This window comes from Papaver somniferum, chromosome 6, assembly GCF_003573695.1.
Source record: "Papaver somniferum cultivar HN1 chromosome 6, ASM357369v1, whole genome shotgun sequence".
Taxonomy (NCBI): domain Eukaryota; kingdom Viridiplantae; phylum Streptophyta; class Magnoliopsida; order Ranunculales; family Papaveraceae; genus Papaver; species Papaver somniferum.
The window spans coordinates 50,025,726-50,043,488 of NC_039363.1; the positions used below are offsets into that span (position 1 = coordinate 50,025,726).

General features: G+C 36.8%; 2 protein-coding genes and 1 non-coding gene across 3 annotated transcripts; 1 reads left to right on the forward strand and 2 right to left on the reverse strand.

Annotated features, from left to right (window-relative positions):
- Nucleotides 1–5,257: 5,257 nt before the first annotated feature.
- Nucleotides 5,258–5,330, reverse strand: TRNAE-CUC. Its single transcript has one exon. It is a non-coding gene; the product is annotated as a tRNA-Glu (tRNA).
- A 1,343-nt stretch (nucleotides 5,331–6,673) lies between these two features.
- LOC113290793 (pathogenesis-related genes transcriptional activator PTI5-like) lies at nucleotides 6,674–7,835 on the forward strand. Its single transcript, XM_026540381.1, has one exon. The coding sequence runs from the start codon at nucleotides 6,674–6,676 to the stop codon at nucleotides 7,514–7,516; it is 843 nt and encodes a 280-aa protein (XP_026396166.1). The 3' UTR covers nucleotides 7,517–7,835.
- A 728-nt stretch (nucleotides 7,836–8,563) lies between these two features.
- Nucleotides 8,564–9,329, reverse strand: LOC113287518 (pathogenesis-related genes transcriptional activator PTI5-like). Its single transcript, XM_026536297.1, has one exon. The coding sequence runs from the start codon at nucleotides 9,210–9,212 to the stop codon at nucleotides 8,682–8,684; it is 531 nt and encodes a 176-aa protein (XP_026392082.1). The 5' UTR covers nucleotides 9,213–9,329; the 3' UTR covers nucleotides 8,564–8,681.
- Between the last annotated feature and the right edge of the window lie 8,434 nt (nucleotides 9,330–17,763).

Genomic DNA, 17,763 nt, shown 5'->3' on the forward strand with positions numbered 1-17,763 from the left:
TAATTTCTAGCCTATAGACTAGAGTTGTTGAGAGTCTCTGGGAAGACTGGAGATTGGCAGTTGTGCTAACACCACCCCTCAAGTTGTGCTGTAGTTTACGGATGTGCAACTTGGACCGAAGAATTTGAAACCTTGAGAAGTCTGTTTCATGGCCCCTTAAATTCCCTTAACTGTTGTATGAGAAAATTGGTGTTTCTCTTCAAATTCATAGTGTGAGATAGTCAAAATACCTCTTCAAATGGTTGTGTGAGATATTCGAAATACCTCTTCATTTGGTAGTATTGATCTGTGTTGGTTAACAGATAAAATTGGTAATGGTATTAATTTGTTCGGGTATTGTTGTTGCAAGGTGTTTAAAATTGGTTGAAAGGTATTGAAATTTGTTTAGTTGAAGTTGAACTGTTTTACCACCATCATCTTTGTGATTTGTGACAAAATTATTATCTCCAAATAGACGATTATAACCTTCTTCAGCTTCATAAATAGTTTTCGCAGCAACAGGTCCATGGGCGTTACTCCTCGTCGTCCCATTAAACCCATTCAGCCAGGTAGGCTCGACAGGGTGGATCTCCCTGACTTGAGCACGATCAACAGGAGCATTATTTGACAAATTGGCTTCATCATTCCCATGAGGGAAGAAATCCTTCCTCCACTTGTTACTAACTGGGGAAAGATCCATCACATCTCCATTAGCCTGGTTTGGTGGTGATGGTGTATTTTCTGTTTTTTTTTTCTTTTTTTTTTTTTTTGCTTATTGAAGGGTGCGCTCCAGAGAGATGATGTAGAGTTCAAAACTCTTTGGATGTTTTTTTTTTTTCTGAAACTAAAATCAGATGGTGAAGATCACAGCGGAAGAATGAGGATCGAACCCTCCTGATACCAACTTAGAACATGATATTTGGTAGAATATCTTCCACAATAATCTTGTAGAGATATGGTTCTTATTTATATTAGGAATCCAACAGATTTGTTACAGATTTTGAATATCTCCTAACAAACAAAGAAGAGTTGAAAACAACTTAAAAGACCTAATTTCTAGCCTATAGACTAGAGTTGTTGAGAGTCTCTGGGAAGACCGGAGATTGGCAGTTGTGCTAACAGTGTTGATAACAAGTAAACCAGGGAGTGGAGAACTGGATGCGCAGGTTAATAAGAATTTCGTAAGTGAGGCGTTTGTTAGCATCCAAAAGGCAAAAACTTTGGTTGAAAGCAAGTGTCCAGGTGTTGTGTCTTGTGCAGATATTCTTGCAATTTCAGCACGAAATTTTGTCAACTTGGTAAGTACTTATTCTCCCTCGTTCTCTTTAAAGCTTTACTGTAAAACAACCGGCAAAAGTCTTTTTACAACTTTACTTCAGTGGATTTTACTTTACTCATTTCCAACAACAATCATGAACACTGACATAGCCATATAGGTAGAAAGTGATACCAGAGAGGAATAAATGTATAGGTATGCCATCTCCAAAATGATAAATGTGTGTGCCACGATCCATCAGAAACATAATCGACAACCGGTCAAAATAATGCTGTTTAAAGCACTTTGCATTATGTATTTGCTTTTAAACTAGAAGACTTGCTTTTAAACTAGAAGACTGTAAAAAAAAAGTATAGGATATTTGATTTGAGAAAAATATTTTTTTTGACCACGGACAAATTTGACTGGCGATAAAAAACAATTTCTAACGATGTTTCTTTTTCTCCTTTGTAAGTAATAATAACCAATTTCTGTATGGAAAATATCTTACTGGCATGTTGCTCCGGCATATTTTAGTTTAGCAACATCTTGACTACCCATTACAAAAATCCGACGTAAGAGTTTAGAGCATCCACGGTGCGCGAGTATAATCAAAAATTTGGGATGAGATCGTAACACAGTGGGACGGAGTAAAGATCAAATCCCAACCAAAGATCAAATTCCAGACCAAATATGGTCGCGACCAAATCCCAAATTCTAATATAGTCGGGCGTAAATTTAAAGTACGCTTGTTGTTGGGCGTAAATTTAAAGTACGCTTGTTAACGGGCAGAGATTTAAATTAAGCCCGATGAAAATTCAAATTAAATAAAAAAGAAAAAGAATGAGGCGGACTTTTAAAGTTACGAAAAAATGGGGCGGACTTTTAAAGTCCGCCTGATGAAAGTCACGAAAAAATGGGACGGACTTTTAAAGTCCGCCTGATAAAAGTTACAAAAAAATATAAATGGGGCGGACTTTTAAGGTCCGCCTGATGAAAGTGTAAAATGGGGCGCAACTAGGGGTGAGCAACGGACGGACGGTTGCGGATTAGGGGTCACCCGCAACCAAACCGTCAAAGTTGCGGATTTGGAAATTCAAACCGTGACCGGCCCAATCATCCGCGGATTTGTCCTTTGCGGATCAGCGGATTTTGCGGGCCGGTTGCGGATTAACCGCGGATTTGATCACAAGAATCATCAAAAAAAACTAAGTATAGAAACTAGAAAGTTACAAACTAGAGTGCAGACGTTTTTTTAACACAAAAGAGTTATAATTCAGTAATTCAAAAGCAACAATAGACATAAGATAGTTAACAGCTAACACAAAAGAGTAGTAATTCAAATGCAACAAGTCTGGTGCCAAGCCATATGAATCTCTGATGCCAAAAACTGAAAAAGAGACCTTGGATTCAATCCGTGATAGATATGTCTGGAATTTCCTGCAAGATTTCTGCCGCATCTGTAAAATGAGGAGTTATAGATAATCAGTAAACACTATAAGGCAGATATAAGGCAGCAATAAACAAGAAGAAACAAAAACCAATCAGCATTGGTTAGTAAAGACCATTTAAAAGGGCTGATCACAACTAGACCGCAGACCCAATCGACATTGAGGAACAACAAGCCAGAGTTTTAAGATTGATTATGACTAATCAAATTCCAAGGAGACTAATAGAAAGTTATGCCCGCAGACCCTATAATGAACTGATCAGGTCACATTTGCACACAAAAAGTTATGCCCCATAGGTCCCAAAGTTGTAGCATCACATCAAAATATAGCAAGGTTTGAGAAATCAACTTAATTAGTGCAAGGCTGATCACAAAGAGAAAGATGCAAAAACAAAGGAAGCAAGGTTTGAGATTTACCTAAGTCAATTTTTTCAACCGCTTCTATCAGCTCCTCGAGATTGATTGGTTTATCTAGAAGCCAATTTTGAGCACAGATCAATGATGCAATGATCTATAAACTAAAAGAGTTAAAATCAACTCAAAGATGGAGTAACTGAGAACCAATAACTGCAATATATGGAGTTAAAATTACTAGTTTTTTAATTACTAGTAATCTTTATTTATATTTTTGTCAACTCAAATAGGTAGACTTGGTTTTTGCCTTACAACTTTGGAATTCCGTAACATTCAAGTGCTACGCAGCATGAGTAATGCTAGGTGTTTAACTGATGCTACATTTTTAGCGGAGGATTCATTCGTATGCATGCCATTGCTTTACTCAAGTTAAGAAAAACTGGGTATAACCACATACTGCCCATCGACAACAGTAGGCCATATTTTTCCTTCGTCAGGAAGTTTAGTTTATCACATATGTACGGATTATAAGTAGCTATTAATATCCTTTTCAATGTTGGATTGTAAAACCGACCAAACCAAAATAATACTAGATCTTCATGGAATGAGATTTCGATGAAAACTAAAGCTAAATGACTCCACCAGCAATTTTTCTCTATAAGACTATTCTTCCATATTTATTAGTAAGGTATACTATTTGATAACATTTTACACAGAAGCTGTACTACTAAGCTACGTACATATATGGCTACAAAGACTTGCAACATGCATAGGAGGAAAAAAATCAGTATTACAAAATGCAAATAAGAAGATATGTTACAGAATGCAGAGATAGCAACATCATACCCAAACAATTGTAGCACTGATAATACAAGCTTCACCACCTACCCAAGGATTTTAAATATTGTTCTCCTGAAGATTCTTCTCTCCAATCCGTGGATCTACCTTGTTTCATAAATAACATACATGAATTAGACAATCCACACCCACAACTGGTTTAATTTTCAGCACTGATAATGGTCTTTACCGACCAAATCACCCAAAATCTCTAAACTGGAAGAAAAAACTAATTTAAGAAAACCCTAAATCAAACATACTCAAAATTATTTTGACATCTAAGAAAATTCCAAACCAATTAAAACGAAATCAACATCACTAGAACATATAATAATCATTGAAAGTCAAAAAAAATGAAAATGAGAGAACTACTTACAGTTACTGATGCTGCTCAGAGAAGAAGAATGAATGAGAGAACTAATTTACTGTGATGAGAAGAAGATGAATCGAAGGATATTTACTGTGAATCTGTGATGAGAAGAAGATGAATGAGAGAACTAATTTACTCAGAGAAGAAGAAGAATCGAAGGTCTCTTCCTCTGAGACTATTAGGTCTCTTTTCCTCTCGAAAAAAACTGATGCTATTAGGTTTCACCGAAAGCTAAAGATGTTTATATATCAAACTCCAACTTCCCATATTGTCCTTAATACATTTACTAAATTACCTATATGTCCTACGGTGCGGGTAATCCGCGGTTATCAAATCCCAACCGCAACCGTAACCGCACCGCGTGCGGATTTGAGAATGCACCCGTGTCCGGTCCATAACTCTTGCGGATTGGTTTTCACCCGCAATTTTGCGGACGGATACGGGTCAAATCCGCGGTTCCGGTTTTTATGCTCACCCCTAGGCGCAGCCATAACAGTCCGTCTGACGAAATTTTAATCATGTACCGTTGCGTCACAACACGGACTAAACCCAAAATTTGGTCTTTTTTTTGATCTTTGATCTTTGGTTTTGATCGCACCAGTGCAGTTGCTCTCAGTGACTAACAAAAATCTGACGCTAGGGAACAGGATGGATGGAGTGTGTTGGAGATGCTCTTAATTTATACCTGTTGAGGTATTTTTGTGATGTTTTCTGTAGTTTCTTTCTGACAGCTGTGTCTAGTCTTTTCCATGATGGTAGTGTTTTGGGTTTCTAGTCCTTTCAATCTGTTCTCAGTACCAAATGGGGACAAAGACACGGAGATATGATTTTTTATTTAACGCCTATTATCTGTCATCGATGGTGACTGCTATGATTTTGAGACATTTTTGGTAGGAAATGAAGAAAAATTCATCCAATTCTAGTCGATTACAATTTCGATATTGTTTTTTTTTTTAGGGAAAAAAAGGTTGATCAGTAAAGTAAAATTGAATTAGATGGGAAAAAAAAAGGTTTCCGTTGCCGGGACTTGAACCCGGGTCTCTCGGGTGAGAGCCGAGTATCCTGACCACCTAGACTACAACGGAATCTGTTGACGAGACAATGCAGTAAAACTACAAGTAATCTATAGTCGTACGATGTAATTCAATATGAAGTAGTACAATAGATCTAATCTGAATACTCTAATAAGACTGCTGATGCATTGATAAAGCCATGAAACATTCGTTAGTTATGAATGCTATCGCCTATGGAGGATGATTTCTTTGGAGTTAATACCAGAAAAACTTTCTATGTACTCAAAGACAACTATCTCTTGTTCCTCTCTCATGGCTTAAGCACATTTCTTAGCAACACTATCTTCCGTACTGCAAGTTGATAATAATTTCAATATCATTTGCTTCTTTTTCAAGCTTGGCTCCGTCCACTGGTCACACTTGGAGCCACCTAAATTCTAAAATTTGGACTTCATTAAATCTCGTTTACACCAATCTGGGATTTTAATACAGATGTGATGCTACTGTTAAGGATACTCCGTTATCAACCAACTATTAGAAAGGAAAGAAAGAAGAACTGGAATAAGATTACATACTTTTAGTCCGGTAAGAAATTGATTCAAACTTGGAAAACAAATCTAGTTTTGAACATTAGCACGATGATCCTACAAAAACACACAATAAAAACTGTTAGCTAACGCACTTACTTGGGGTGTAGTCTGCTGTTCAAGTTTGCCCCCTAAAATATTCTGTTGAAAACTGGAAAGAAAGATACCTCTTACAGCCTTGGGCATATACTGGCTTACTCGGTGAAGTGCAAATAAAAGAAAAGAATGTCTGGCATGGAAATTGGAACACATTAAAGTTTGAAATTCCTACTCATGAAGTATTCTCTTTGAAGGAACAATTAAACAAACAATAAAAGCAAAAACAAGCCCAGCCTTCTTTTTCAAATGTACACAAAGAGTTTAAGAAATTTCAGTGAGAGACTTGAAAGACAAACAAACGATTACATTATAACAGAAAACAATTCTAAATTCTGTAGTGAGTTCTCTTCGTCTCAGTGTTCTTATCTAATCGACCCTAATTAAACAAAAGGGATTACGCATACACAATATTATAAACACACTTCATACATATATATTGTACAATAAAACAACTAACCCGTAACCACAGAACTCAAACAAATAAGCTTAATATAGACACTAATCCTTCTCTTTATGGTTTGAATCCTAATAAATTCCCTTAACTAAGCTATTCAATGGTTTAAATTACAAGTTTCTTGCTGTTTTTCTTTCCCATTCATGGAATTGGGATTGATGTTAAGCTAACTTCTTCCAATAAGAAAAGATTTAAAAAAAACCCATAATTGTTGCTCTCACCGCTTTTATAAATACTAAACCACCGCTATTGATTGCCCTTCGAAACCTGTAACTATGTCTATTGAATTGGAGCAGCAATACCGTGCAGAATCCAACGAACTCCTACAGAACGTATGGGCTAGTTTCATATCAGGAGATCCACCCATAGGAGAAAAAAGGGGTAAAACACACACTAATCCTAGCTCATCTCAAGACTGGGTCGAATTGCCTCGTCTTGCCAGAAGAGATGGAGCAACAGAACTTCTACAAAATCTGCCAAGTCTAGGAAGATGGATGTCGATGGGTGCAGATAGTTGGGAAGAACTGCTAGAAGGAATTGTACCAGCAGTCAAACTTGAGCCATCTGGTTATAATCTTGAAGCAGAGTTCAGCCGCGCTGATACGTCCTCAAAACCAAACACAATGAGGGTGAATAAGGTGACTACCAGACATTACAGAGGGGTACGGCGGAGACCATGGGGAAAATATGCAGCAGAGATAAGGGACTCATCGCGGAAAGGTGCCAGAGTTTGGCTTGGAACTTTTGATACAGCAGAAAAGGCCGCACTAGCTTATGATAAAGCAGCTTTAAGAATGAGAGGACCAAGAACTTTCTTGAATTTCCCCTTGGAAGTAGTTGCTGAAGCTTTAGAAGAAACACATCAAGAACAGGATTTTAATGCCATCCCCAAATTAAGCACATCTCAAGCAATTCAACCCAACACTAATGTTAACGAAAAATCCAGCCGAAAAAGATCTGTAAGTGAACGCGATTTGTACGATGAATTGATGATAATAATTGAACCACAAACTTGCAAACAATCAGATAATGAGGATATGTTTGGAGAAGGCAGTGATGTACTAGTGTTTCAAGACCTTGGAAGTGATTATTTGGAGAGCTTATTCTCTTCATTATGATAAAGGAAATATGAACTCAAAGAAAGCTAAGCTTAAACTTAAAAAATGTAATTAGGTATTTTTGCAGGAATTAACTGCATGTAAGTAATTGGTACGCCAACGACATTCTTTGAAACTGTGTACTAGACTCCTGACAAGGTAGAGTCAGTACTCATTATTTGACAAGGTAGATACATTCTTTGAAACTGTATCTCAGTAAATCGATGTTCTTAATGTTTTCATATGTCGTATTTGAGCATCAATAGGTAATTTACGATAACAACTATTTCATTCACCTAGTTTCTGTTTAAACCCTAATCCCTAACAAAAACCTAATATCAGAAAATGAAATTTGGAAAAGGGTTAGGGTTTCTTACCGATTTTATCAAGAAGAATTTGAACCCGTTCTTTGATTTTTATTCTTTTCATAAAATTGAACTTGCTGAAATGATTCTCTACTGCAACTTCCCGCGTACATATTGAGAGATGCAAGGGGGGAATATGTTTTGAGGAAAAAAATTAAGCGATGTGTTTTTACTTTTCTTTGATTTCTCCATTAATCTCTTTTTGGCGCTAGGTCCAGTTACTTGACGCAAGAAATTAGGACATACTATATCCTATTCCTTCATTTTGGGTTTGGGCACTGGCACTCCCGCTGGTTAGCACGAGACTCGAGAGTCAACTGGAATGAAGGATGACTCACGACTCACGAGTCATGACTGTTCATGCACCAATTTTAAACTCATCTGAGTTCAATACCGATTTATTGTAATAACCCAGTTGACAGAGCTGGAATTTGCTGACGTTGTTATGTTAACAACATTTTACAACTTCAATATTAGCGCTACCTTTTCTAGTTTGTCACTCTTTTAGATATCTTATGATTTTAGAATAAAATGAAGAAAAAGGAGCAAATCGATGAAGCAAATCAAAAAGTGTAGGCATATTTATGCAGACGTGTCTCATATGGGATGGTAAAGTTGTTTGAAAGGTTATATACCCAGTACCCACAGTGATCCATGGCGATGTTGGAAAAAAAGAGACGAGTATAAATAATATTGTCGTCTGTTAAACCAGAGAAATTGAATCGGTGCAAAACGGCACTTGTCTGCATTCATAATTAAAGAATTACATAACCCAAAAGTGTTCTCGCGCCATGAATTCAAACTGTACCTATTAATTTTTTTTAATCCGGCTCGGAAATTTTCTTTCTCTTGGAGACAGCAGTTGATGTCTCCGTGGAGCTTGAAACCTCGTTACTTACAGAATCCCACGATTCAGTCTTGATTTCAGCTGGGAAATTGAGTATTGCCTTAGAACCCCGCATTCGAAATGCAGCTCTATCATAAGCTAATGCAGCTTCTTCAGCAGTATCAAACGTTCCTAACCAAACACGTGCTCCATGTCGAGCTGAGTCACGAATTTCCGCAGCATATTTTCCCCATGGACGACGCCTAACACCTCTATAATGCTTCCTTTCGATGTGTCCCGTGGGTTCGATTTTCACCTTATTTCCAGTTGATTGGGTTGTTCTGCGGGAAGATTGCAAGGATAAGTTACCCCCTTCGTTGTTGCCGTTGCCGTTGATGGTCATGGCTTCGTTTAGGACTTCAAACAAAACCATCTCCTGAGAGTCATTTTCGTTGAGAGGGAATTCAGTATCTGACATTCCTCCTCTTCTTCCTAATTTCAGCGAACCTTGTAAAGAAGGAACCATGAGTTTTCAGTTCTTAGCTCTAGTTGTGTCTTAATCTTCCTAGGATTTTGTATTTGTATGGTGTGTGTGCTGTAGATTTGTAATTATTTAATTGGATAGAGTAATATATTAAGGTTATGGTGGTGGTGGTGGTGGTGGTGGTGGTGGTGGGGGGGGGGGGGGGTGGAAGTTTGATTTTAGTGTAATATAGATATCAAAGATGGTGTGCTACTGTTAAGACTAGAATAAAATTGGGAAAGGAAATTTGAAGAAGGTGAGAGGAATCCCAAGTTGGATGAGGTGATCGCATCTTATTAGTAAAACATGGTCAATGTAATTGGTTGTATACAGTCAATGACTACTTAATTTGCCAACTGAAATGTCATTGGTAAAAGGGAGCCACTGGGTGATTCAGAATTTTAGAGAAGAACCTATAGTGACCGAATCAGCAAAGTGGCATCAAGTACCCGGATGCGGAACAAGAAACTTGGAAACTAGTATATGAAGTCAGCAGGGTGCTAGGTTTGACTTGTGGTGGGCTCCAGATCAATCAGAACTCGACTTTTCAACGACTCTGACCGTCCGGATACATTACACGACTATTAGGGAGAAAAACAGTCAAACCTCAAATCAAGAAAACAAAATGGACTGTCAAAATTCACTGCCCCTACCCTTATGTTACCATTTTGCTCACGTGTCTTATATGATTATATCTAACTTTATCTGGTGCTAACCCTTTTTTTTTGTTTGCTTTCTCGATAGAGAGTAATTTTAGATATCCCGGGAATATCTCCAGGAAGAGATTACTATGGGGCATTTAGCCAGCACATATCTAAAAGGAGTCGCGAGGAAAATTAGTTGATGAGATATCTTTTGCATCGCTTTCTACAATGGTATACGTAACCTTTTGCTCCATAATTTTTTTCAACACAACCCAGATAGTTCTAGCTTCACCTTATCTAGCCGTGTTAATATCAAACACAATAGATGCATGAAAAGTAGCTTTAATGAAGAAGTCTCTGATAAAATCTCCAGACTGTGGAAGAAACAACACTGCGACAAGTCAGTGAATGGTTTAATTTTGAAAGTCAGAAAGTTAGGGAAGTAGTTGTTCCTTGGGTTACAAGTTTTTTATAGTGCTTTTTATTAGGTAGTTTTCTTTTAAGTTTGAGTTTATTTCAGATGTCTAAGTCTTTATTTTTAGATGTTAAGTTTGCTATTAATACCCAGCAGTATTGAATGAAAAGAACGAAAAACAATTTTGCTACTTTATATCATAAACTTGTTACGATAAAGTTCTCGATTGCTCTCTTGATAAGAATCTAACAAGGTTCTTCTCAGCCTCTCATCACATATCTGCCACCATTAGCCATGGTAGTGTCATCATAAGCTCCATAAGTGTCGCATTTTATCCATCCAAATGTTGGGTCATCCAAGTATCATTATAAACAATGGTGCAACTAGAGGGAATATGGGGTTTTGGTCTGATAGTCAGGAGCATAGCCTTAGCTCCATTAATAACAAAGGTTCCTTTAGGCTTCTAAAAACAAGAGTATTCCTAGAATTCCATAAAGACTACAGGATGACAACAAATAAAAAATGTATATCATCGGGAATTTTAATGGCCGGATTAATCAACCATAAATCTAGCCGATCAGTAAAAGTTTTGTCAACGAAGGCATTAGTATCAGCACTGAAAGAAGCCATAAACCAAACATGACTAGCAAAAGGGAGGAGGACCAAAGCATGCATAATAGATTCCTTAGGATCAGAGCATCTACTGCAGTCAACAGAACTCATAGGTATTCTAGTATGTAAAAAGGTTTTGGCAGGCAAAGTATTCCTAGCAGCTTTCCAAATAAAAAGTTGAATACGATGTGGCACAAGAATTTTCCAAATGCACTTCCAAAGTTTACTACGAGGGGAGGGCCTAAGCCCTCTGAGTCCCAAGTAGGCAGATTTAGAGGAAAATTTGCCATTCTTTGAAAGCTCCCAAGCCCTCCTTTCAGGAGTGCATAATCGTGTTAAGGAAATAGTGATGATCTTCTGAACATAAGCATCATCAAAGTGGATATTTAATTTATCAATATTCCAAGATCTAGACTCGACATCAATAAAATAAGTGACTTTAATGCTAGGTTCAGGAGGAACTAAAGGATTAGGAGTAGCAGAGGCCTAAAGTAGGAATCCACTTATCACACCAAGGGTCAATAAACTTTCCGTCTCTCATAATCCAGGAGATAAAAGGTTTAGTCATCTCTTTTATAGCATGCAAGCATATCCAGGTCCAGGAACAAACATTAGGACACTTCATTGAGAAAATCAGTTTTGGGGAAGTACTTAACTTTTATAAGAAAACCTAGAAGAAGAGCAGGGTTCTCAATAATTTTCCAGGCATTTCTAGCTAACATAGCCAAATTATTTAGTTCAGCCTTTCTAAAGCCTAGACCACCTTCAGACTTACGTGAGCAGAGAACATCCTGCCCAAGATGGAAAAGTTTCCAATCCGTGCATAAAATGTTGTGTGTCCATAATTGTTGTGGAATTTATGGGCTTAAGTGTGTAACTACTGAATCATCTCCCATTGTGGACGCAAAAAGGTTCTATTTGGAGGTCTAATTAGTTTTTTTTTAATAAGCAACGGTTTAAAAATGATAATGACCCCCCTCAACAATTGTCCTAAGCCAAATTGGAGATACCAATACATAGAAGAATTCTTTGTTTTAGGCCACTGTATTAAAGCATGAGTAACAGAATTACATAACCGAGGTTGGAAACTAAAAAGATAAGTAAATAAACAAGAAGAGAAAAACTGAATGTCTTTAAAGGTAGCATATGTTATTGGATCACCATCAAACCTCCCAGCTTAAAATTGGCCGATGAGATCCTTTGCATCACTTTCAGTGATGATGTGTGTAAGATTTTGTTCAACAACTTTCTTTAGAATTATCCAAATATCTGTGGCCTCAGCTTTAGCAACAGAATTAACATCAAAAAAAATTTATGCACAAAAGCAAGCTTTATTTGAGAAGTCTTTCATCACATATCCTGCACCATTATCCAATGAAGTTTCATCAAAGGCACCATCAATGTTACATTTATCCATCCGAATGGGACGAGGGATCGCGGCATCCATTTATCATGATAATAAACAATGATGCTGGTATGGTTTTGTATCTTAGGTTTCGTAGTTAATAACATAGCTTTTCTCTACTAATGGAAACTGTAAGGATCCTCAAGCTCGTCAACGCTATTAGACTGGTCAAGAGACGATTTAGCCGTTAATTACTCGATTAGTATAACTCGAACGTTAATTATTAGAAATTAATCTAACAAAGATCTAGATACGAAACTAATATCATTGAATAGGTATCGAAAAGTTATGTGAAGTGGACTACTCGAACGTGTCAATCGGATACTGGACGAAGAAGATATCATTGGATAAATATGAAGAAGACCTGGCTTCCCTTAACATTTGGGTGGGTGCCTTTATCATAGTTCGTTGGTCTTATCACCAAAACGTGTCGAGAGAAGACTTTTTCCTCTTTCTTCTTCGTTTTTGTTCTTATCTTTCTTTTCCTCTTCTTCTTCTGCGTCCTTCATTTGTTGATGAATACAGATGATGAGTTAGTGGTTTAGAGAGTTAGAGTTGAGCTGAGAGTCCATAGATTGGTTGTTAATGGTGGAGTTGATGTTAATTGAGCACATGATGAAGATGATAGAGTCGCTGTTGTAATTGAATTAGGGTTTGAGTGGAATCGATGTTGTTTATGATTTTCTGATATATATTGAAGGAAGGAGTGATTATTAATTTGGTGTTATGAAGATGTTTTGAAGATGAATTGAAGAATTCAAGAGCTAGGGTTTCTGTGAATTGAATTCGAGTTCTTAGGTGAACTGAGAGGTGATTTGGTTTGCTGCTAGTGGAATAACAGAAGGGTTGTAGTCGAATTGAAGTATTGAGGTTGATTCATGAGGAATTGTGGAATTAGGGTTTTGTAAGAACAACTCAGGGAAGTTGTAAATGATGAAATTGATAACTAAGGTAAGGGTTTTGAGCTGATGTAATGAATTTTAGACAAGTAAAGAAGAATTCAGTTTTCATTGCTTGATTGACTCCATTCAGAGGTAGTTGATCTTTTTAAGTTGAACTTATAGAGTTTTGTTTCTATTACTGGGTTTTTTATGATTGTTGATAAAGTTGAGAATTGAAATGGTTATGAGATAGAATTGTGGTTGGGATTATGGCATGAGTTAGAATGATGCAGAGAATGGTTGAAGTCTTTTAGATGAATGATCCAGGTGGTGGTAATGTTGTAGTTGTTGGTAATTTAAGTTAGGAAGAGGATGCAAATTGTTTTAGTGTTGAACTTGTAGCTACAATTCAAACTGTAAATGGTATTAGTTGAGAATCAGGTGGTGTTTGTGTGTGCATAATTGTATGAATTGGTGGTATTGTTGTTGTCGTGCGTATGGCAGGTGGTGGTGGAGTTATCTGTGTACGTGGAGTTGATAACAAGAGATTGGTGATGGTGGTTTTGTTTGTGTATAATTGGTGATGCTAAGGCAAAGGTAGTGGTATTGTTGAATTTTTGGTGATGGTACAATGAGAAGGAATGTGTAGACTTGAGGTTGGTGATATTATAGACTGCTGGAGTTATAGTTGTTGTTATGTCTGATGTGAGGTTGGAGGTGTTGCTGGTGCCGAGATAGAGTTGGGTAATTGTGAATCGTAGGGTTGTTATTTGAGTTGCGGTGCTGTTTCTATTTTTTAGTAGAGGCTCAGTTGTTGTGCAAATATGAACTGAGATGAGAAATGTTGGTTTGATGGCAATGGAAAGAGATGATAGTGGCAATGGTCTTGTAAAGCGAATGGAGTTGAAGATTTCAGTTTGGCTGAAGATTGAGAATAGAATAGAGATTGTTGGGTTGAGTTATAAGTTGAAGTGGTGCTGTTGAAGTTTCATGGGATATGAGCAGATGCTGGAAGTTTAAAAACTATAGGTGTTGGTGTTGTTTGTGTGTTGTGAGTTGCAAGCAGGGAAGGTGTAACTGAAATGGTAGTGTAGTTAGTGCTAGCAGTGAAAGCTTGCAAAAGATGCAATTGCAGGTAAACTGATGTTGTATTTGTAAATGAATTATGAATTTTTCTTAAGAATTTATAAGTTGAAGTTATATTTGAGTTATGCTAGAATCTTAGCCTGAGTTCTGTAGCTTGGCTGACTCGACCTAGTCTATCTGACTGAGTTAAATGTGTAGTTGAATTACCTGAATCAGTCTTGTGGACTGAGTTAACTCACCGAGTTCCCTATCTAGACCCAAATTGACTCAGTTGACCGATTTAGACTTTAGATTTTGACTATTTGACCCTAAAGTTTGACCTTGACTTAGACGTTGACTATTAGTTGACCTGTGACCGTCAGTTTGACCGATAGTTGACTCAGATGGACTGGACCTTATTAATGGGCTTTCTTAGTGCACTTGGGCTTATAGCCAATTTTCTATCGAACATGAATTGGACCCTTACGGTCCGAATTAGACTTCGGTTTCATCTACAAAGTTGTAGATATTCATATGACTTAGCTACGGATTATAGAATCAACCTAATTGGATTAGTAAACTCTTAGTCATGTTAAAGATAGAGAATGAGATACCATAATGGGCTAAGAAACATTAGATAGAATTGTATGATTCTTGTGTGAGCCATCTTGGCTAGATTCTTAGAGTTTTTGGATGATTAACAGTTAGTATGTATTAACAACGATCGATTCAAAAGATGAACCAGTGGATCGTGGATCTCGAGGTAGGCGTGGCTTGTCATTAAAAGAGGTGGGAATACTTTTAACTTTTCTGTGATTATTGTTGTTTTCTTTTACTAAAGTTTAAGTTTAACAAATTCATGCATTATCTGATTGTGTATTCCATGCATTGTTTTATTTAAAATTCCGAAAGTACTGTTGATTTCTTTTAATCTTTCCATTACTTGGAAAGAAATTGTAATGCTTTGTTTGTCTTCATGAATTGTTTGGAAATGAGAATTTCCATCTGTGGTATATAGGATGCTGCTCCTTCATTTATACTACTCACTTTAGAGCTATGCTATCTAGGTGCGGGACGAGTTCACTATATAGCTATCTAGGTGCGGGACGAGTCACCATATTATATATTGTTTGGAAAGAGTTAGTTCCATATACATGATTGTTTACCTATGTGAAATTGGTTGCGTTTTAGTGTTTAGGGAAAACATGAATTGTTTTCAAATCATTTCCAATGATTACTTAAAAGTTAAATGTTAATCCTACGTGGCACCCCTTTTAGGGATGATGTGCTCATCCATTCCCACTTTCAGTTTCAGAGACAGATCAGAGTTGTGCAGCGAAAGCTCCGAGAAGTTGACTTCGTTAGTTGGTTATATTCTGATATGTTTATTATGTTGTATATTCTATTTGTAAACCAAATGACTATTGTATATGTATCATTTGAGAGGAGTTCTTGTATATATATTTCTGAGCGAGGTTAGTTTTGGGTTAAGTTTTGTAGCAGATTTATAATTGAATGCTTAAGTTTATGATTTGGTTTCCTAGTGCCCTTTATTTAGTTAATCTCTTGGATTAGTCAGCTGCTAGCTTAGGGGGCGCTACAGAAACAAAATCGGTTTTCTTCAAGTTATTAAAAATTGGATCGTTTCTACTACTCCAGATAGACCATAAAGTGGTAACAAAGAGAAATTGACATTTATCAGGCAGTCTAATAACATGATCCACAAGCCAGAAAACAAGTTTATCAATCAAACATTTACCCAAGAAAACATAAGTGTTCATTCGAAAGGAAGAGAGAAACCAAATGAAAAGGAGAGGGTACCAAGTACACCACCAAATTTTTCATTTGGAAACATGTATGGACAAAACCTAATACAATTGCAAGTAAACCAACTTAATGATCCTTGACAATATGTGTATAGAGTTTATATCTCTATTCCTTTCCAATCAGAAAGTCTAGACAATAAAGTCTGTGAACCTGTTGTTAAGAAGAGTACTTTGACGATCCGAAAAATAAATATCCAAGATCATTCTAGTTTTATCCAAATATTCAGATTTGAATTCTGCCAAGTAAGAAACTTGTTATATATCTATCTTCAAGATACGAATTCTTCAAGAAACAAGTATCGTAGTTGATCTTAATTATATGGACGTATCTACTAAGATTGAATACTTACTACTTGTGTAAATCCTATTGAAAATATAATGAGGAAAGGGAAAGACACAAGACACCATAAGTTTTGTAAACGAGGAAACTGCAATAGTAGAAAAACCGCGGGACCTCGTCCAGATTTGATCGCCAAATTGTATAAAGCCGCTAAAGACACTAGCCTATTATAAGACTTCGAACTGGAATATAGTTGAGACCGGATCCACCCTCCAAGAGATTTAGTTACAGTCGCGCTCCTTACGTCTCTTGAACCTCGCAAGGCACTACACAATTGATTTCCTTAGCTGATGTCCTTTACAACCTAAGAGTTTCTTCAACCTAAGTTAAGAATTTTGATACCAATGTACCTCTAACAGATAAGCCTATTTAGTTTCCATTTAGATCAAAGATCGGGGCTTGGAAATCTGTTTCGAATATACAAATCTAGCATACCACATAAATCCGGAATACTGACACTCAATTAGCTGAGAACCCTGGATTATTTACCATCTCCCAATAACAATCGTGAACTAATCATTTAATAGAAGTATTTAGATGAACAATATAATGCGGAAAGGGAAAAACACAAGACACCATAAGTTTTGTTAACGAGGAAACCGTAATAGCAGAAAAAACCAGGGACCTCGTCCAGATTTGAACACCAAACTATATTAATCCACTACATACACTGGCCTACTATAAGACTTCATACTGGAATGTAGTTGATACCGAATCTACCCTTTAAGCAATTCAGTTACAGTCTCTTGAACCTAGAAAGGCTCTAGGCAATTGTTTCCGTTAGCTGACGTCCTTTACAGCCTAAGAGTTGCTTCAACCTAAGTGAAGAATTTTGATACCAATCTTCCTCTAACATCTAATCCTATATGATTTCCCTTTAGATCAAAGATCAAGGCTTGGAAATCTTTTTGCAATAGACAAAGCTAGCAAACATCACAAATTCGAAACACTTAAAATTAGTTAGCTGAGAAGCCTGGATTCTTTACCACCTATCACAAACAATCTTGAAATAATCAATTAAGAGAAGTTTTCAGATATTTATATATCTTTCCTGAAAGAGATTACGAAAACCTCGATTATAGAAAAGCAAGATCAGGATACACGAACTATAAAGGTTAAATATAGTTGGACCTGGATTCACAAATCCCAAAGAGAAGTCTTTTATTTGTAGACCTAATTATGTTTTTCAGAGGAAACCCAAGTCAATAGAGGACGACTCTAGCTATCAACGTTAGTTAGCAATTCAGAGTACGACATACATACAGAACCGCAAACGTACGAGTATTATAAGGATTCGTAAATATCAAGTTCGATCAAAAATCCTGTCAATGGTTCGTGATTTGGTAGTAGTACGGAACGACATACA